Source organism: Haliaeetus albicilla, chromosome 29, assembly GCF_947461875.1.
Source record: "Haliaeetus albicilla chromosome 29, bHalAlb1.1, whole genome shotgun sequence".
Classification (NCBI taxonomy): domain Eukaryota; kingdom Metazoa; phylum Chordata; class Aves; order Accipitriformes; family Accipitridae; genus Haliaeetus; species Haliaeetus albicilla.
Genome location: NC_091511.1, coordinates 5232177 through 5252059, shown reverse-complemented (window position 1 = coordinate 5252059; position 19883 = coordinate 5232177). Strand labels below are relative to the sequence as shown.

Genomic DNA, 19883 nt, shown 5'->3' with positions numbered 1-19883 from the left:
ATAAAACGGTAATTAATCAGCGCGGACGGTTCCCGTGGCAAAATAGCCTTTTATTCGGCGTCTTGCTGGGGGCAGGAGGGGTGGGGGGGTGAATTTGGGGGGCAGGAGGAGGCCAGTGGGCGCCCCCCCCCCTTGGAGCTGGATGGGAGGGGAGTAACATGGCGCCGGGGGGGGCACAAGCTTGTTTTGGGGGGGGGGCACAAGCTTGGGGTTTTTTGGGGGGGGGGGCTCAGTCGTCCCACTCGTCGTCTTCATCCTCCTCTTCGCCGTCGTCCCCCTCGTCTGAGGGAAAGGAAGGGGGGGGGTTAGGGTGGGGGGGGGGTGTTTGGGGGGGGGGACACGGACACGCGTGGGGGGGTCGTGGGGGGGCTCACCCGAGGAGTGGATGACGCGGCTGCGCTTCTGCATGACGTCCATGAGGGCCCCCACCAGCCCCCCGGCGTTGGGGTTGGGGCTGCTGCAGCTTTCGGGGGCTTCGGGGGTCTGGGGGGGGGGCAAGGGGGGGTCAGGTCAGGGTTGCCCCATGGGGGGGGGACAGCGGCCTGCTGCCACCGGTACTGTGGTGATGGCCCCCCCAGGGGATCATGGGGACCCCCCCCTCATGTCAACCCCAGAGGTTCATGGGACCCCCCCCCAACCCCAAGGGATCATGAGGGACCCCCCCAACCACCCCCACCCAACCCCAGGATGGGACCCCCCCCCCTCAGCCAACCCCAAGGGATCATGGGACCCCCCAACCCCAGGATGGGACCCCCCCAACCCCCCCCAGAAGACCATGGGACTCCCCCCACCCCCCCCAGGGGATCATGGGGACCCCCCCCAGCAGACCATGGGACTCCCCCCAACCCCCCCAGAGGCTCATGGGACCCCCCCACCCCCCCCCAAGGGATCATGGGGACCCCCCCCAACCCCAGGATGGGACCCCCCCCCACCCCCCCAGAGGATCATGGGACCCTCCTAACCCCAGGGTGGGACCCCCGCAACCCCCCCAGAAGACCATGGGACTCCCCCCAACCCCCCCAGGGGATCATGGAACCCCCCCACCCCCCCAAGGGATGATGGGGACCCCCCAACGCCCCCAGAGGATCATGGGACCCCCAGGATGGGACCCCCCCAACCCCCCCAGAAGACCATGGGACTCCCCCCAACCCCCCCAGGGGATCATGGGGACCCCCCCAACGCCCCCAGAGGATCATGGGACCCCCCCAACCCCCCCAGAAGACCATGGGACTCCCCCCAACCCCCCCCAGAGGCTCATGGGACCCCCCCACCCCCCCAAGGGATGATGGGGACCCCCCCCAGGGGATCATGGGACCCCCCCAACCCCCCCAAGGGATGATGGGGACCCCCCCCAGGGGATCATGGGACCCCCCCAACCCCCCCCAAGGGATCATGGACCCCCCCCAGGATGGGACCCCCCCCACCTTGTTGAGGGTGACTCCCTGTCGGATCTGGTCCAGCAGAGCCCCCCGGCCCGAGGGGGGCGGGGCGGCGGCGGGGAGGGCGGGGCCACCGGAGGGGGGCGGGGGCGGGGGAGGCGGAGGAGGGGGCGGGACGGCGCCCGAGGGGGCGTGTCCGCGGGCCGGGGGCGGGGCGGCGGAGCGGGAGGGCGGAGCCGCGGAGGCCCCGCCCCGGGGAGGAGGAGGGGGCCCCCCCGGCGGGGGGGGCGGGGGGAGCGGCCCCGAGCGGCTGCGGGGGGGGCCGGGGGGGGGGGGGAGGGGGGGGACCCCCCCGGCCCGGCGGGGGAGGGGGACCTGGGGGGAGAAACGGTCATTAATTAGTGCCTTAATGAGCGGGGGGGGGGGGGTTCTATGGACATTACCGGGGGGGGCTTATAGATTCTACAATGGGGGGGGCTGTATGGGCACTGTAATGGGGGGGGGTCTATGGACCTTACCATGGGGGGGGCATATGGATCCTGTAATGGGGGGGGTCTATGGACCTTATCATGGGGGGGCATATAGATTCTATAATGTGTGGGCCATATGGATTCTGTAATGGGGGGGTGGTTCTATGGACCTTATGGGGGGGGCATATAGATCCTATAATGCGTGGGGGCCATATGGACACTCTAAGGGGGGGGGGTGGTTCTATGGACCTTACCATGGGGGGCCGTATAGATCCTATAATGTGTGGGGGCCATATGGACACTGTAATGGGCGGGGGTGGTTCTATGGACCTTACCATGGGGGGGGCATATAGATTCCATAATGCGTGGGGGCCGTATGGGCACTGTAATGGGGGGGACGTTCTATGGACCTTATGGGGGGGCATATAGATCCTATAATGTGTGTGGGCTGTATGGGCACTGTAATGGGGGGGGAATTTCTATGGATCTTATCATGGGGGGGGTGTTATAAATCCTATAATGCATGTGGGCCATATGGATCCTGTAATGGGAGGGTGGTTCTATGGACCTTACCATGAGGGGGGGCATATAGATTCTATAATACATGGGGGCCGTATGGGCACTGTAATGGGGGGGACGTTCTATGGACCTTATGGGGGGGGGCATATAGATCCTATAATGTGTGTGGGCTGTATGGGCACTGTAATGGGGGGGGAATTTCTATGGATCTTATCATGGGGGGGTGTTATAAATCCTATAATGCATGTGGGCCATATGGATCCTGTAATGGGAGGGTGGTTCTATGGACCTTACCATGAGGGGGGGCATATAGATTCTATAATACATGGGGGCCGTATGGGCACCGTAATGGGGGAGTGTTCTATGGACCTATAATGGGGGGACATATAGATCCTATAACGCACGGGTGCCGTATGGGCACCGTAATGGGGGGGCCCTATGGATCCTGTAACGGGCTTTTTGGGGGAGCACAGGACACTCGAAATCTTCGAGGGGGGGGCGGTGGGAAGCACGGATCCTACAACACCCAGGCGGGGGCCACGCGGAGGAGATCCATACGGCCCCTGGGCGGGGGGTGTCGGTGGTACCTATAGATTTTGGGGAGGGGGGGGACACAGGACTCACCCTGGCGTCGCATCTCCTCCCGCACGGCCTGCAGCCCCCCCCGGCCCTGGATGAAGTCGTGGATGAGACGGGAGGTTTCGGCATCGGCCAACTGCGCCTCGCTGATCCCGGCGCGGGAGAACAGCGCCCGCAGAGCGGGGTCCAGCGCCGCCACCTGCGACCCCCCCCAAAAAAAAGTCCCGCCAAATCGTCACCCCACATCGTCACCCCAAATCACGTCACCCCAAATCACGTCACCCCACATCATCACCCCAAATAACGTCACCCCAAATCGTCGCCCCAAATCACGTCACCCCAAATCACCCCAAATCGTCACCCGAAGTTGTCACCCCAAATGACGTCACCCCAAATCGTCACCCCAAATCACGTCGCCCCAAATCACGTCGCCCCAAATCGTCACCCCAAATTGTCACCCCAAATAACGTCACCCCAAATAACGTCACCCCAAATCACGTCGCCCCAAATAACGTCGCCCCAAATAACGTCGCCCCAAATTGTCACCCCAAATCACGTCACCCCAAATAACGTCACCCCAAATCGTCACCCCAAATCACGTCACCCCAAATGACGTCACCCCAAATAATGTTGCCCCAAATCACGTCGCCCCAAATCACGTCGCCCCAAATCGTCACCCCAAGTAACGTCACCCCAAATCACCCCAAATCATGTCACCCCAAATCGTCACCCCAAATCACGTCACCCCAAATGACGTCACCCCAAATCGTCACCCCAAATCGTCACCCCAAATGACGTCACCCCAAATCGTCACCCCAAATCACGTCATCCCAAATCACGTCACCCCAAATCACCCCAAATCGTCACCCGAAGTTGTCACCCCAAATCACGTCGCCCCAAATCACGTCGCCCCAAATCGTCACCCCAAATTGTCACCCCAAATAACGTCACCCCAAATAACGTCACGCCAAATCATGTCACCCCAAATCGTCACCCCAAATCACGTCGCCCCAAATCACGTCGCCCCAAATCGTCACCCCAAGTAACGTCACCCCAAATTGTCACCCCAAATAACGTCACCCCAAATCATGTCACCCCAAATCGTCACCCCAAATGACGTCACCCCAAATGACATCACCCCAAATGACGTCGCCCCAAATGACGTCGCCCCAAATCGTCACCCCAAATCACGTCATCCCAAATCACGTCACCCCAAATCACGTCACCCCAAATAACGTCACGCCAAATCACGTCACCCCAAATCGTCACCCCAAATCACGTCGCCCCAAATAACGTCGCCCCAAATCGTCACCCCAATCGTCACCCCAAATAACGTCACTCCAAATAACGTCACCCCAAATTTTCACCCCAAATAACGTCACGCCAAATCGTCACCCCAAATCGTCACCCCAAATCACGTCGCCCCAAATCACGTCACCCCAAATCACGTCACCCCAAATTGTCACCCCAAATTTTCACCCCAAATAACGTCACGCCAAATCACGTCACCCCAAATCGTCACCCCAAATCACGTCACCCCAAATAACGTCACTCCAAATAACGTCACCCCAAATCACCCCAAATCATGTCACCCCAAATCGTCACCCCAAATCACGTCACCCCAAATAACGTCACCCCAAATCACGTCACCCCAAATCACGTCACCCCAAATCGTCACCCCAAATAACGTCACCCCAAATTGTCACCCCAAATGACGTCACCCCAAATGACGTCACCCCAAATCACATCACCCCAAATCACGTCGCCCCACATCGTCACCCCACATCGTCACCCCAAATAACGTCACCCCAAATAACGTCACCCCACATCGTCACCCCAAATAATGTCACCCCAAATCACATCACCCCAAATCGTCACCCCAAGTTGTCACCCCAAATCACGTCACCCCAAATCATGTCACCCCAAATAACATCACCCCAAATCGTCACCCCAAATCGTCACCCCAAATAACGTCACCCCAAATCACGTCACCCCAAATCGTCACCCCAAATCACGTCGCCCCAAATCACGTCACCCCACATCATCACCCCAAATAACGTCACCCCAAATCGTCGCCCCAAATCACGTCACCCCAAATTGTCACCCCAAATAACGTCACCCCAAATCATGTCACCCCAAATTGTCACCCCAAATGACGTCGCCCCAAATGACGTCGCCCCAAATCACGTCACCCCAAATCACGTCACCCCAAATCGTCACCCCAAATCACGTCACCCCAAATGACGTCACCCCAAATGACGTCACCCCAAATCGTCACCCCAAATAACGTCACCCCAAATCACGTCACCCCAAATCACGTCACCCCAAATCGTCACCCCAAATCACGTCACCCCAAATCACGTCACCCCAAATGACGTCGCCCCAAATGACGTCACCCCAAATCACGTCACCCCAAATCACGTCACCCCAAATGACGTCGCCCCAAATGACGTCGCCCCAAATCACGTCACCCCAAATCACGTCACCCCAAATCGTCACCCCAAATCACGTCGCCCCAAATCACGTCGCCCCAAATTGTCACCCCAAATTGTCACCCCAAATGACGTCACCCCCAATCACGTCACCCCACATCGTCACCCCACGCTGGAGGGCGGGGGGGACACACGCGGGAACCACCTACGTCGAAACCGTTATTGGGGTCCCAGCCGATGTGACCGACGTGCCTGGAGTTTTGGGGGGGGGGGAGCAGATATTGAGGAGCTGCCCCATATGGGGACCCCCCCATAGGTGCCCCCCCCCTCCGCCCCATATGTGCCCCCCCCCCGGTGGTCCCGGACCCACTTGAAGCCGGAGGGAGCCCCGATGTCGGCCTTGGAGATTTTCTTGCGCCCCCCCTTCTTCTGCTCGCTGCCCACCGGGGGGGGGGTCCCCACCGAGGGGGGTCCCGCCGTGGGGGGGGGCAACCCCCGGTAACGGGACGCCGTGATGTCGGGGTTGGCGATGGGGACGGCCGGGACCGGGGGGGCTGCGGGGGGGGGGGGCAAAAACCCAAATGAGAAACTCGCGGTGGGGCGACGACACCCCGATATGGGAACGGGGACCCCCCCCTGCACCCCCCGCTATGGGGCAGGCACTGGGGACCCCCCCGCTATACGGCAGACACTGGGGACCCCCCCCTCGCTATGGGGCAGGCGCTGGGGACCCCCCCTCGCTATGGGGCAGGCACTGGGGACCCCCCCGCTATACGGCAGACACTGGGGACCCCCCCCTCGCTATACGGCAGACACTGGGGACCCCCCCCTCGCTATAGGGCAGGCGCTGGGGACCCCCCCCTCGCTATGGGGCAGGCACTGGGACCCCCCCCTTGCTATGGGGCAGGCAATGGGGACCCCCCCCCGCTATGGGGGGGGCACTCACCGCTGCCATCGGAGGTGGCCGACGGGGTCCGGGTCAAGCTCCCGCAGCGCTCTGGGGGGGGGGACACACATAAGGGGTGTCCCCTTATGTCCCCCCCCCCCCCAAAATTCTGTGTGTTGCCCCCCCCCCCCCCCAAATCACGAAGCCCCCCGGATGGTGGGGGACACACACTTACCGTCACCGGGGGGGGGCGGAGGCGGGAGCTGCCGCTTTTCTGGGGGGGGAGAAGGGGAGAAGGGGTGGGTGGGGCGGTCTGGGGGGGTCACTATTTTTTTTGGGGGGGGGGGTGTCTGTTTTCTCACCCGCCCGCTGCTGGCGCCGGCGCAGCCGCTCCTGGACGAGCCCCTCGAAGGCGGCCGCCTCCCCCTCGTCCGCGAAGTTCAGCCCCGCCCGGCCCTCCTGGGGTGGGCAAGCAGGGGGCGTGGCCCACGGGACACGCCCACAAGCGGCAAGCCCCTCCCACCTGCCCTCGGCCCCACCCCTTGGCCCCTCCCACATGTCCTAAGCCCCACCCCTCGGTCACACCCTCCCACCTGCCCTCAGCCCCACCCCTTTGCCCCTCCCACATGTCCTAAGCCCCACCCCTCGGTCACACCCTCCCACCTGCCCTCAGCCCCACCCCTTTGCCCCTCCCACATGTCCTAAGCCCCACCCCTTGGCCCCACCCTCCCACCTGCCCTAAGCCCCACCCCTCAGCCCCACCCCTTGGCCCCTCCCTCCCACCTGCCCTCAGCCCCACCCTTTGGCCCCTCCTTCCCATGTGCCCTCAGCCCCACCCTTTGGCCCCTCCCTCCCACGTGCCCTCAGCCCCACCCCTTGGCCCCTCCCACATGCCCTAAGCCCCATCCCTCGGCCCCTCCCTCCCACCTGCCCTCAGCCCCACCCTTTGGCCCCTCCCTCCCACGTGCCCTCAGCCCCACCCCTCGGCCCCTCCCACGTGCCCTAAGCCCCACCCCTCAGCCCCACCCCTTGGCCCCTCCCTCCCACCTGCCCTCAGCCCCACCCCATGACCACTCCCACCTGCCCTCAGCCCCACCCTTCGGCCCCTCCCTCCCACGTGCCCTCAGCCCCACCCCTTGGCCCCTCCCACATGCCCTAAGCCCCATCCCTCATCCCCTCCCTCCCACCTGCCCTCAGCCCCACCCTTTGGCCCCTCCCTCCCACCTGCCCTCAGCCCCACCCTTTGGCCCCTCCCTCCCACGTGCCCTCAGCCCCACCCCTCGGCCCCTCCCACCTGCCCTCAGCCCCACTGCAACCCCCTTAGCCCCTCCCACGGCCCCTTAGCTCCGCCCCGGCCCTCTCAGCCCCACCCGCCGTCCCTGAGCCCCGCCCACTCACGTGGGAGGCGAAGGTGTGGAAGAAGGGGGTGGGCGCCGCGTACCCCATCTCCCCGTGCAGCTCCTGCTCCCACCACAGGCTCCCGGCCTGCGGCACAGCGTGGGGCACCCGGGGACCCCCGGGACCCCCCCGGGACCCCCCGACCCCGAGAGACCCTCAGGGACGCCCCCAGGACCCTGGGACCCCCCCAGGACCCCCCAAGACCCTCAGGGATGCCCCCTAAACCTGGGACCCCCCCAGGACCCCAAGAGACCCTCAGGGACACCCCCCAAACCTGGGACCCCCCCAGGACCCCAGGAGACCCTCAAGGACACCCTGAGACCCCCCAGGACCCCCCCAAGACCCTCAGGGACGCCCTCTAAACCTGGGACCCCCCCAGGACCCCAAGAGACCCTCAGGGACACCCCCCAAACCTGGGACCCCCCCAGGACCCCATGAGACCCCCAGGGACACCCCCAGGAGCCTGGGACCCCCCCTGGACTCCCCAAGACCCTCAGGGACCCCTCCTGACCCTGGGACACCCCCCCAGGACCCCCCAAGAGACCCTCAGGGACACCCTGAGACCCCCCAGGACCCCCCAAGACCCTCAGGGACCCCCCCTGACCCTGGGACACCCCCCCAGGAGCTCCCAAGACCCTCAGGGACACCCTGGGACACCCCCCCAGGACCCCAAGAGACCCCCATGGACCCCCCCCAACCCTGAGACCCCCCAGGACCCCCCAAGACCCTCAGGGACACCCTGAGACCCCCCCCAGGACCCCAAGAGACCCTCAGGGACACCCCCCCAAACCTGGGACCCCCCCAGGGCCCCATGAGACCCCCAGGGACACCCCCAGGAGCCTGGGACCCCCCCCGGACTCCCCAAGACCCTCAGGGACCCCCCTTACCATGGGACACCCCCCCCAGGACCCCCAAGAGACCCTCAGGGACACCCTGAGACCCCCCAGGACCCCCCCAAGACCCTCAGGGCCCCCCCCGACCCTGGGACACCCCCCCAGGACCACCCAAGACCCTCAGGGACACCCTGGGACACCCCCCACAGGACCCCAAGAGACCCTCAGGGACCCCCCCCCAACCCTGAGACCCCCCAGGACCCCCCAAGAGACCCTCAGGGACACCCCCCCCCAACCCCAGGATGCCCCTGACCCCATGAGACCCCCCCAGGACCCCCCCACTCACGGGCAGGCAGTAGAGGCGGATGAAGTAGGAGCGGCGGGGGCTGTCCCGCACCAGACAGGCCACCCCGCACCCCCGCTTGGCCCAGGCCCCCCCCGGCCCCCCCAGCTCCGCCACCACCAGTTGCGCCACCGCCGTCGCCAGCGTCTGCGGGGACGTGGGTTCAGACACCCCCCCCCCCCCCAAAAAACCCCATGGCCCCCCCAAAAACCCCCCAGGAGCACCCAGTGCCCCACGTTTCTCTCCTGAGATCCCAAGTGCCCCCCCCCCCCCCCAAATCCACCTCAGGGCCCCCCAGGACCAAAATGGGACCCCCAGGTCCCACCAGTACCCAATGACCCCCCCCCCCCAGACCCCCCCAATCCCCCCCCAGGACCTCCATGGGACCCCCAGGTCCCTCCAGTACCCAATTACCCCCCCCAGACCCCCCCAGACCCTCCCATGGGACCCCAAGCCCCCCCCAAATCCCCCTTAGGACCCCCCAGGACCTCCATGGGACCCCCAGCTCCCCCCCCCCAGGTCCCTCCAGTACCCAATGACCCCCCCAGACCCTCCCATGGGACCCCAAGCGCCCCCCAAATCCCCCTTAGGACCCCCCCAGGACCCAAAAGGACCCCCCCCAGCTCCCCTCCTCACCCCACTGAGGCCACCAAGTGCCCCCCCCCCCCCCAAATCCACCTCAGGGCCCCCCAGGACCAAAATGGGACCCCCAGCTCCCCCCCCCAGGTCCCTCCAGTATGCAATGACCCCCCCAGACCCTCCCATGGGACCCCAAGCCCCCCCCAAATCCCCCTTAGGACCCCCCAGGACCTCCATGGGACCTCCAGCTCCCCCCCAGGTCCCTCCAGTACTCAATGACCCCCCCAGACGCTCCCATGGGACCCCAAGCCCCCCCCAAATCCCCCTTAGGACCCCCCAGGACCTCCATGGGACCTCCAGCTCCTCCCCCCAGGTCCCTCCAGTACCCAATGACCCCCCCCCCCCAGACCCCCCCAATCCCCCCCCAGGACCTCCATGGGACCCCCAGGTCCCTCCAGTACCCAATTACCCCCCCCAGACCCCCCCAGACCCTCCCATGGGACCCCAAGCCCCCCCCAAATCCCCCTTAGGACCCCCCCAGGACCCAACAGGACCCCCCCAGCTCCCCTCCTCACCCCACTGAGGCCACCAAGTGCCCCCCCCCCCCCAAAATCCACCTCAGGGCCCCCCAGGACCTCCATGGGACCCCCAGCTCCCCCCCCCAGGTCCCTCCAGTACCCAATGACCCCCCCAGACCCCCCCAGTCCCCCCTCAGACCCCCCCAGGCCCCTCACCACACATTTCCGGCCCAGGAGCTCGAAGAGCCGCAGGTTTTCCTGCTGCTGCAGCAGCCCCGAGGGGACGTTGTCGCCCCCCGGGGCCCCCCCCCGACCCCTATGGCTCATCGCCCGGATGCCTGGGACCCTCCGCTGGATACCTGGGACCCCCCCAAAACGCCTGGATCTCCCCCCCCCCTTCCCCTGGGTCCCTCAGAGAGGCTTCTTCCGCCCGGAAGCACCCAGGGCCCTGAGGTGGCGGGGACGTCACCTCCGGACTGGGAGGGGGAACTGGGGGAACTGGGAGGGAGTGGGAAGGATGGAGAGGACCTGGGAGGGATTGGGAGCAGCCTCTCTGCAAACACAGGCAGCCAGGGGGCTGAAACTAGGGATATTGGGAAGAAATGGGAAGCACTGGGAGGAACTGGAAGGGGACTGGGAGCAGCTGGGAAGGATGGAGAGGACCTGGGAGGGACTGGGAGGGACTGGGAGCAGCTGGGAAGGATGGAGAGGACCTGGGAGGGATTGGGAGCAGCCTCTCTGCAAACACAGGCAGCCACGGGGCTGAAACTAGGGATACTGGGAAGAAATGGGAAGTACTGGGGGGAACTGGGAGGGACTGGGAAGGATGGAGAGGACCTGGAAGGGATTGGGAGCAGCCTCTCTGCAAACACAGGCAGCCACAGGGCTGAAACTAGGGATACTGGGAAGAAATGGGAAGTACTGGGGGGAACTGGGAGGGACTGGGAAGGATGGAGAGGACCTGGGAGGGATTGGGAGCAGACTCTCTGCAAACACAGGCAGCCACGGGGCTGAAACTAGGGATACTGGGAAGAAATGGGAAGCACTGGGGGGAACTGGGAGGAACTGGAAGGGGACTGGGGTGACTGGGAGAGACTGGGAGCAGCTGGGAAGGATGGAGAGGACCTGTGAGGGACTGGGAGCAGCCTCTCTGCAAACACAGGCAGCCACAGGGCTGAAACTAGGGATACTGGGAAGAAATGGGAAGTACTGGGAGGAACTGGAAGGGGACTGGGGTGACTGGGAGCAGCTGGGAAGGATGGAGAGAACCTGGGAGGGACTGGGAGCAGACTCTCTGCAAACACAGGCAGCCACGGGGCTGAAACTAGGGATACTGGGAAGAAATGGGGGGAACTGGGAAGCACTGGGGGGAACTGGAAGGGGACTGGGGTGACTGGGAGAGACTGGGAGCAGCTGGGAAGGATGGAGAGGACCTGGGAGGGACTGGGAGCAGCCTCTCTGCAAACACAGGCAGCCACGGGGCTGAAACTAGGGATACTGGGAAGAAATGGGAAGCACTGGGGGGAACTGGGAGGAACTGGAAGGGGACTGGGGTGACTGGGAGAGACTGGGAGCAGCTGGGAAGGATGGAGAGGACCTGGAAGGGATTGGGAGCAGCCTCTCTGCAAACACAGGCAGCCACAGGGCTGAAACTAGGGATACTGGGAAGAAATGGGAAGCACTGGGAGGAACTGGAAGGGGACTGGGAGCAGCTGGGAAGGATGGAGAGGACCTGGGAGGGACTGGGAGGGACTGGGAGCAGCTGGGAAGGATGGAGAGGACCTGGGAGGGATTGGGAGCAGCCTCTCTGCAAACACAGGCAGCCAGGGGGCTGAAACTAGGGATATTGGGAAGAAATGGGAAGCACTGGGAGGAACTGGAAGGGGACTGGGAGCAGCTGGGAAGGATGGAGAGGACCTGGGAGGGACTGGGAGGGACTGGGAGCAGCTGGGAAGGATGGAGAGGACCTGGGAGGGATTGGGAGCAGCCTCTCTGCAAACACAGGCAGCCACGGGGCTGAAACTAGGGATACTGGGAAGAAATGGGAAGTACTGGGGGGAACTGGGAGGGACTGGGAAGGATGGAGAGGACCTGGAAGGGATTGGGAGCAGCCTCTCTGCAAACACAGGCAGCCACAGGGCTGAAACTAGGGATACTGGGAAGAAATGGGAAGCACTGGGGGGAACTGGGAGGAACTGGAAGGGGACTGGGGTGACTGGGAGAGACTGGGAGCAGCTGGGAAGGATGGAGAGGACCTGTGAGGGACTGGGAGCAGCCTCTCTGCAAACACAGGCAGCCACAGGGCTGAAACTAGGGATACTGGGAAGAAATGGGAAGTACTGGGAGGAACTGGAAGGGGACTGGGGTGACTGGGAGCAGCTGGGAAGGATGGAGAGAACCTGGGAGGGACTGGGAGCAGACTCTCTGCAAACACAGGCAGCCACGGGGCTGAAACTAGGGATACTGGGAAGAAATGGGGGGAACTGGGAAGCACTGGGGGGAACTGGAAGGGGACTGGGGTGACTGGGAGAGACTGGGAGCAGCTGGGAAGGATGGAGAGGACCTGGGAGGGACTGGGAGCAGCCTCTCTGCAAACACAGGCAGCCACGGGGCTGAAACTAGGGATACTGGGAAGAAATGGGAAGCACTGGGGGGAACTGGGAGGAACTGGAAGGGGACTGGGGTGACTGGGAGAGACTGGGAGCAGCTGGGAAGGATGGAGAGGACCTGGGAGGGACTGGGAGCAGCCTCTCTGCAAACACAGGCAGCCACGGGGCTGAAACTAGGGATACTGGGAAGAAATGGGAAGTACTGGGGAGGGACTGATAAGGATGGAGAGGACCTGTGAGGGACTGGGAGCAGCCTCTCTGCAAACACAGGCAGCCACGAGGCTGAAACTAGGGATACTGGGAAGAAATGGGGGGTACTGGGAGGAACTGGAAGGGGACTGGGGTGACTGGGAGCAGCTGGGAAGGATGGAGAGAACCTGGGAGGGACTGGGAGCAGCCTCTCTGCAATCACAGGCAGCCACGGGGCTGAAACTAGGGATACTGGGAAGAAATGGGAAGCACTGGGGGGAACTGGGAGGAACTGGAAGGGGACTGGGAGCAGCTGGGAAGGATGGAGAAGACCTGGGAGGGACTGGGAGCAGACTCTCTGCAAACACAGGCAGCCACGGGGCTGAAACTAGGGATACTGGGAAGAAATGGGAAGCACTGGGGGGAACTGGGAGGGGACTAGGTTGACTGGGAGGGACTGAGGTAACTGGGAGCAGCCTCAGCCAATGCAGGCAGCGACGGGACTAAAACTGGGGATACTGGGACTTGAGGGCACTGGGAAGATCCCAGTACTGGCCCCTCCCACCCAAGCTGGGGACCCAGGCGTCCGGGCACCTCCACTTCGCACACCGCAACGCAGACCGCAACCCCTTCCCAGTCCGTACTGGGAACTCCCCAGTTCATACTGGGAGCCCACAGCCACTTCCTAGTTTGGACTGGAAGCTGTAATCCCTTCCCAGTCCGCGCTGGCCGCCCTTATCCCTTTCCAGTATGGACTGCGCACCCCTTCTCCTTCCCCAGTCTACACAGGGAGACGCCCAGTTCATACTGGGAGCCGCATTTCCCGCTTCCCAGTCCAAACCAAACCGCCGCAACCCTCCCCAGTCCGTGCTGGCAGCCCCCAACCCCTTCCCAGTCCATACTGGGAACTCCCCAGTTCATACTGGGAGCCCACAGCCGCTTCCTAGTTTGGACTGGAAGCTGTAATCCCTTCCCAATCCACGCTGGCAGCCCCTCTCCCTTTCCAGTATGGACTGCGCACCCCTTCTCCTTCCCCAGTCTACACGGGGAGATGCCCAGTTCATACTGGGAGCCCCATTTCCCCCTTCCCAGTCCAAACCAAACCCCCGCACCCCTCCCCAGTCCGCACTGGGGGCCCCTCTCCCTTTCCAGTATGGATTGCGCACCCCTTATCCTTCCCCAGTCTACACGGGGAGACTCCCAGTATGAACTGGGAGCCGCATTTCCCCCTTCCCAGTCCAAACCAAACCCCCGCACCCCTCCCCAGTCCGCGCTGGCAGCCCCTCTCCCTTACCAGTATGGACTGTGCACCCCTTATCCTTCCCCGGTCTACACGGGGAGATGCCCAGTTCATACTGGGAGCCCCATTTCCCCCTTCCCAGTCCAAACCAAACCGCCGCAACCCTCCCCAGTCCGTGCTGGCAGCCCCCAACCCCTTCCCAGTCCATACTGGGAACTCCCAGACGACAGTGGTGGGCGTCAGGTTTATTCACGTCTTCGGCACCTCACGGATCCCCGGACGCCTGCGTCCCCCCCGCAGGAGACGGGGGGGGGGGCAATAAATAAGGAGCGGGGTGAGAAGGCACCCGGGGGGGGGGAGCAAGAACTGGGTTGCAGTGGTCCATACTGGGAGAACCCGTATATGCATTAAGATCCCAGTCAGGGCGCCCTACCGGTCCATACTGGTCCGTACTGGGAGAACGCAAGGCCACACGGGTGAAGAGATCCCGGGCAAGATGCTGTACAGGTCCATACTGGTCCATACTGGGAGGACACAAGGCCACACGGGTGAAGAGATCCCGGGCAAGATGCTGTACTGGTGCATGCTGGTCTGTACTGGGAGGACGCAAGGCCACGCCGGTGAAGAGCTCCCAGTTGGGCTGCCGTACTGGTCCATACTGGTCCGTGCTGGGATGGCTGAAGGCCATGTCAACGCAGTGATCCCAGTTGGGATGCTGTACTGGTCCGTCCCACTCCGACCCAAGGCGATGCATACGCGGGGCTCCCAGTTGGGCTCCCAGACCCTTCACTGGTCCATACTGGTCTGGCCCAAGGCAACGCAAATCCCAGAGTTCCTAGCTAGGACGTCGTAGTGCTTCATACTGGTCTATACTGGGATGCCCCCAAGGTGCCGTAAAACCCCAAGGGGGAGACACCGGGCTGTACTGGTCCATACTGGGGTGTCTCCAGACCCCCTGTGGGGATCTATGGGCGTCCGGGGGGGGTCCATATGTCCCCGGGGGGGGCTGTGGGGCCCCAGCTGGTACCTATAGGGGTCCCCGAGGGGGATCTCCACGGTCCCTATATTGACCTATAGGTCCCCGGGGGTGTCCCACGCTGGCCTATAGGTCCCCGTGCCGACCTATAGGATATTTACGGGGTGCCTAGGGTGCTCTACAGGTCCCCAAAAAAGGACCTACGGGTCCCCAGGGGGGTCTCTACGCTGCCCTGTAGGTCCCCACGTTGACCTAGGAGCCCCCCCCAGTAGCCTACTGGTCTCCGAAGAGGACCTATACGTCTCCCACGATGTCTATGGGGTCCCCACGGTGACCTATAGGTCCCTTGCAGCGTCCTGGGGGTCCCCGCGTTATCCTACGGCCCCCCCCAGTGACCCAGGGGGGTCCCCAAAGAAGACCCACGGGGATCCAAAGCCCCCCGGGTCCCCACGCTGACTTAGGGCTTCCCCGTGACGCCCTGGGGGTCCCCAAAAAAAGGACGGGTCCCCCCTGTGGCGCCCGTGGGGGTCCCCCACGTCCCCCTGGGTCACCCCTAGCCCCCCTTCCCCGACACCCCTAGCCCGTGGGGGGCCCTCCCGGGGGTGCCCCCCCCCAACCTTCCAGGTAACGAGCGAAAAGCCCCTTGGCGCGGCGCAGGACGCGGGGCAGGTGGTGCCGTCGCACCAGGCGGTCGAAATGCATGGCCACCTCGTTGTAATCCCCGGCCCGCGCCATGACGGCTTCCCGTTGTTCCAGCAGCATGGCCAAGCAGAGGAAGAGGAGGAAGGGGTTCCCCTGCCCCAATTCCTCCGGCGGCGGTAGCGGCGCCCCGTCGTCCTCCAGACCCACCTCTTCCTCCGAGGACGAGGAGGAGGAGGAGGAGGAGGAGGAGGAGGAAGAGGAACACGAGTCCTCCCAGGCCCAACCGCCCCCCCAAGGGTCCTCGGGGGCGTCAGCAGCCTCTCTGCCCGCGCTGGGGTCATCACGTACCTCGCCGGGGTCTTCACCAACCTCTCTCGGGGAGCTGGGGGCGTTGCCAACCTCTTTGGGAGCGTCACCAACTTCTTTGGGGACCTCGGGGTCTTTCCTGGTCTCTTTGGGGTCTTTCCCGGTCTCTTTGGGGTCTTTCCCGGTCTCTTTGGGCACATCGGGGTCTTGCCCAACCCTCTTGGAAACTCGGCGACTGTGGTCGTCACCGACCTTTTCCGGGGCGTTCAGGTTTTCACTTGACTTCTTAGAGACGTTCCGAGTTTCGCGAGTCTTCTTGAAGACGCTGGGCTCAGCGCCGACGTTGGCGTCTTTGCCGGGTTTCCTGAAGACGTCGGGGTCTCCGCGAACCACCTTGTAGACGTCGGGTTGTTCGCCGATTTCCTTCAGAGCGCTGGCATTTTCGTTGACCTTCTTGGGAACATCAGGGTCTCGGTCAACCTCTTTAGACGCATCAGGGTCTTCTTGGACGTCCTTGGGGCCAGCAGGGTCTCGGCCACCATCGCTGGAGACTTTGGGATCCTCTCGGATACCCCTGGGGACCTTAGCACCACCTTGGACCTCCACAGAGGCCTTAAGGCCACCCTGGCTATCCCTGGGGACCTTGGCATCCCGGGAGACCTTCGGATCCTCTTGGTCATTCCGGGAGCCGTCCAGACTAGGTTGGATGTCCCCAGAGACCTCAGGCTTCTCGTGGTCGCTCCCAGAGGTCTTGGAGCCACCCTGGACATCGGTGGAACTCTCGAGACCCTCTTGGTCATCCCTAAAACTCTTGGGACCCTCCTGGATGTTCCCGGAGCTCTCAGAACCCTCTTGGATGTCGCTGGAGCTCTTTGGTTTCTCCGGGTCTTTGCCGGGAGCCTCTGGGACGTCCACGGAGGCTTTGGAACCCGCTTGGACGTCGCCGCCAGAGCTCCTGGGACTCTCCTGGCCGTCCCCGCGGGCCTCGTGCCCGCCTCGGCCGCCAGCCGCCTCCGCGGGGGCCTCGCTCTCCCCCCGCTGCCGGCGTCGCCGGCGCGGGGGCCGGGGCCGCAGCCCACGCCGCTCGCGCAGCCCTCGGCAAGCCCGGCGAGGCCCCAGGGGCGCTCCCAGGAGGGGAATGCCGTCCGGTGGGGGAGGCGGAGCGGGTGGCAGCGAGCTCCAGGTGATCTCCAGCACCCGCAGGGCATCCTCGAAGGCGAATTCCCGCTTCAGCTCCAGCAACAGCCAGCGGTAGCAGAAAAGGAGATCGTGGGCGCCGCGGGCAGCCAGGAAAGCCCAGAAAGGGGGGTCGGCGCGGCGCAGGAGGCGTCGGAGGTGGGCAAAGGCGCGGGCCAGCCCCCGGCCGCCAGGGCGAAAGCGGGGTCCGAGGCGGCGCATGAGGGCGCAGAAGCAGAGGAAGGCTTGGGCCTCGTCGTCCAGCACGGCCAACAGCGGAGCGGCCACGTCCGACATGCCTTGGCAGTAGGAGAGGCGCGGGTGACCCAGGGCAAAGGTGGTGAGCAGAGCCTGCAAGGCGGCCAGGTGGGGGTGTCCCTCCTCAGGGCCCCCAAAATAAGGGTGCCCCCGGTCGGTGCGCACCACGTCCTTGCGCACGGCCGCCCCCACCAGCGCCAGCTCAGCCGGGGCCGCCCGGGCGGCCAGGAGGGCTTTCAGCGCCGCGTATTCGCCCGCCTTGCGTCGCAGGTGGGCCAGTCGCTCCTGCCCCGACAGTCCCGCCGGGAAGACGTTCAGCAGGTACCGCCAGACCACCTGGAATCGGGGGGGAGAGATAGGGCAGGGGGGGTCAGGAAACCCAGGCAGACCTAAGGGGGGCTGAGGGGGGAGCCAGGGGAACCCACCTTGCGCAGGCCGGGCTCGACACCGCCGTGGTAGACGTGGAGCCGCAGGTCGTGGGGCCGCAGCAGCCGTCCGCCGGGGCCCAAGTAGGTGCGGAGGTCGGCGTCGCTCAGGGGGGCGCAGGGGGGCGGTGGCGGGGGGGGCGAGGGAGGGGAGCCCTCCGGCCACGCCAGGGCTGCCTGCGCCCGGGCCAGGGTTCGGCCCACCTGCGGGTAAACGGGTCACTGGTGGTGCTGGGAGGGGGACTGGGTGAGCAGGGAGCTGTGGCGGCGGAAACTGGAAGCACTGGGAGGGAATGGGAGCACTGGAAGAGGACTGGGGGTTGCTGAGAGGGGACTAGAAGGCAACTAGGACCGTAGAAAGGGTGTTGAAGGAAATTAGGAATGCTAAGAGGCACTAGGAGGGAACTGTGATGGCCAGAGGAGCAGGAGGGGTGCTCCATGAGGTGTCAGCAGGGTGGGGGAACCCAGGGCCCCCCCCAGACACCCAGGTCCCACTCACCTGTGCCAGCAGGGCCTGGGTGAAGGGCAGCGCTGCAGCCAGGAGCGAGCGGCGCTCGGGGAGGGGTTCCACCGCTGCCACCTCCCGGGGGCTGATGATGTCCCAGTCCTCCAGCAGCGGGCCTGCAACACCCAGAGGCCTGGGTCCCTCCACTGGACACCCAGGCACCCAGGTCCTCCTTCTGACACCCACCCCAGATGCCTGGGTCTCATCCTAACACCCACCCTAGGGGGACTGAACAGCCGGGTCCCCCCCAACCACCCGCCTGGGGATGCCGGGGTTCCCCCTCTCTAAAAAAAAAGACTCCACCAAGGCTCCTGGGTCCTACCTTGCTGTCCCAGATGCCCGAGTCCCACCACTCTCCTCTCCCCGGGGACCCCCCCACTCACTTTCAGCGGGAGGCCGGACATCGAGGCGCAGGCGCAGGGTGGGCCGGGCGCAGGCAAAGGCGGCCGCCAGGTCGCCATCGCTCAGCAGCGGCACGAAGGTCTCCTGGCCTTGGGGGTCGCGGGACGCGAAGCTGACGGAGAAGCTCTTCTTCCTGAGAGGATGCAAAGGGATGCTCAGCAACCCAGGCCTCCCCTCAGGGGATGAGGCGGCCGAGGATGTCGGGGGGAGGCCCGGGCTCACCCCTGGAGGTCGAAGGCACGGGCCAGGATGTGCTGCAGCACGTCCAGCGACGTGATCTGCGGGTCGACGGCGAAGGAGCGGAACTCGGGAGGCAGCAGCCCCTCGCTCTTCTACGGGCAGACATCAGCCAGGTGCGGGGAGAGGCGGAGGGGGGGGACACCCAGGGGCCGGGCCGGAGCCCCGGAGCCGCCGCCCCCCTCCCCGTCCTCCGCCCCCGGCCCGGTCCCTCACAGCGGCCCAAAATGGCGGCCGCGTCCCGTCACCGCGGCAACGGCGCCTCAGCGCGCCCCGCCCCCCGCCCCGTCCCTCATTGGCCACCGCCCCCCACGTGACCTTTTCGGCGGCAACCTCCTCCAGTTAGCCGCGCCCCAACCCCCCCCCCCAACCCGCGGTTTCTAACGCCGTAGCCACGCCCCCCCGGCGGCACTTAGTCCCGCCCACCACGCGGCGGCCCCGCCCCCAAGCCACCGCGCACCGCCTCCGGCCTTAGCCCCGCCCCCTCCCGCCTTAGCCCCGCCCCCCTCACCTTGACGCGCACGCGCACCACTTCGCACTCCTCCTCCAGCGCGGCCCCGCCCCCCGGGCAGGCCCCGCCCCCCGCAGCCGCCATGGCGGGGGCGGGGCGGACTCCGCGCAGGCGCAGAACGCGCGGCGGGGGGGTGTTGCCGCCACCGCCCCCCTACCGGGAAAGCGGGGGGGGGAGAGGTGTTACGTCACCGTGCTGACGTCACGACGCGCCTCTGTTCCCCCCCCCCCCCCCGTGGAAAGCGAGGGCCGCGGGGGGGAAGATCCGGAGCGGCGCTGCGAATCGTCCCCCTCTTGCGGCCGCGGCGACTGGGCAACAACATCCGGGTCGGCGCCCGGAAGTGACGTCACCGGGGGCGCGGTAGCACCCAAGGCGGGCGGGGGGGGGGGGGTTGGGGCAGCGCGCGGCGCCGGCGTGATGTCACCGCGCAACCCCCCCTTAAAACAAACAAACAAACAAACGGAATCAATG

At 65.1% G+C, this 19883-nt stretch overlaps 2 protein-coding genes across 2 annotated transcripts; both read right to left on the bottom strand.

Moving 5' to 3' along the window:
* Positions 1 to 128: 128 nt before the first annotated feature.
* Positions 129 to 10319, bottom strand: WAS (WASP actin nucleation promoting factor). The gene is given in 13 exon segments (XM_069773962.1): positions 129 to 282; positions 375 to 483; positions 1425 to 1532; positions 1534 to 1754; positions 2993 to 3146; positions 5589 to 5631; positions 5750 to 5933; positions 6326 to 6376; positions 6501 to 6539; positions 6628 to 6724; positions 7664 to 7750; positions 8843 to 8986; positions 10153 to 10319. Coding segments are annotated over 13 exon segments (1401 nt in total). The 5' UTR covers positions 10264 to 10319; the 3' UTR covers positions 129 to 229.
* Positions 10320 to 14204: 3885 nt separating this feature from the next.
* TBC1D25 (TBC1 domain family member 25) lies at positions 14205 to 19734 on the bottom strand. The gene is made up of 6 exons (XM_069774444.1): positions 19413 to 19734; positions 18887 to 18996; positions 18646 to 18797; positions 18257 to 18378; positions 17758 to 17961; positions 14205 to 17668 (listed from the first exon to the last, which is right to left on the bottom strand). The coding sequence occupies exons 1-6, from the start codon at positions 19494 to 19496 to the stop codon at positions 15527 to 15529; spliced, it is 2814 nt and encodes a 937-aa protein (XP_069630545.1). The 5' UTR covers positions 19497 to 19734; the 3' UTR covers positions 14205 to 15526.
* Positions 19735 to 19883: the final 149 nt, after the last annotated feature.

What these genes read in the sequence shown, in the direction of transcription:
- TBC1D25 (XM_069774444.1), bottom strand. Translation starts at nt 19,496, where the DNA reads ATGGCGGCTGCGGGGGGCGGGGCCTGCCCGGGGGGCGGGGCCGCGCTG. An exon ending in CGTGCCTTCGACCTCCAGGG is followed by an intron (nt 18,798 to 18,886) that starts GTGAGCCCGGGC and finishes GCATCCTCTCAG; the next exon opens with GAAGAAGAGCTTCTCCGTCA. An exon ending in CCCAGGCCCTGCTGGCACAG is followed by an intron (nt 17,962 to 18,256) that starts GTGAGTGGGACC and finishes GTTTACCCGCAG; the next exon opens with GTGGGCCGAACCCTGGCCCG.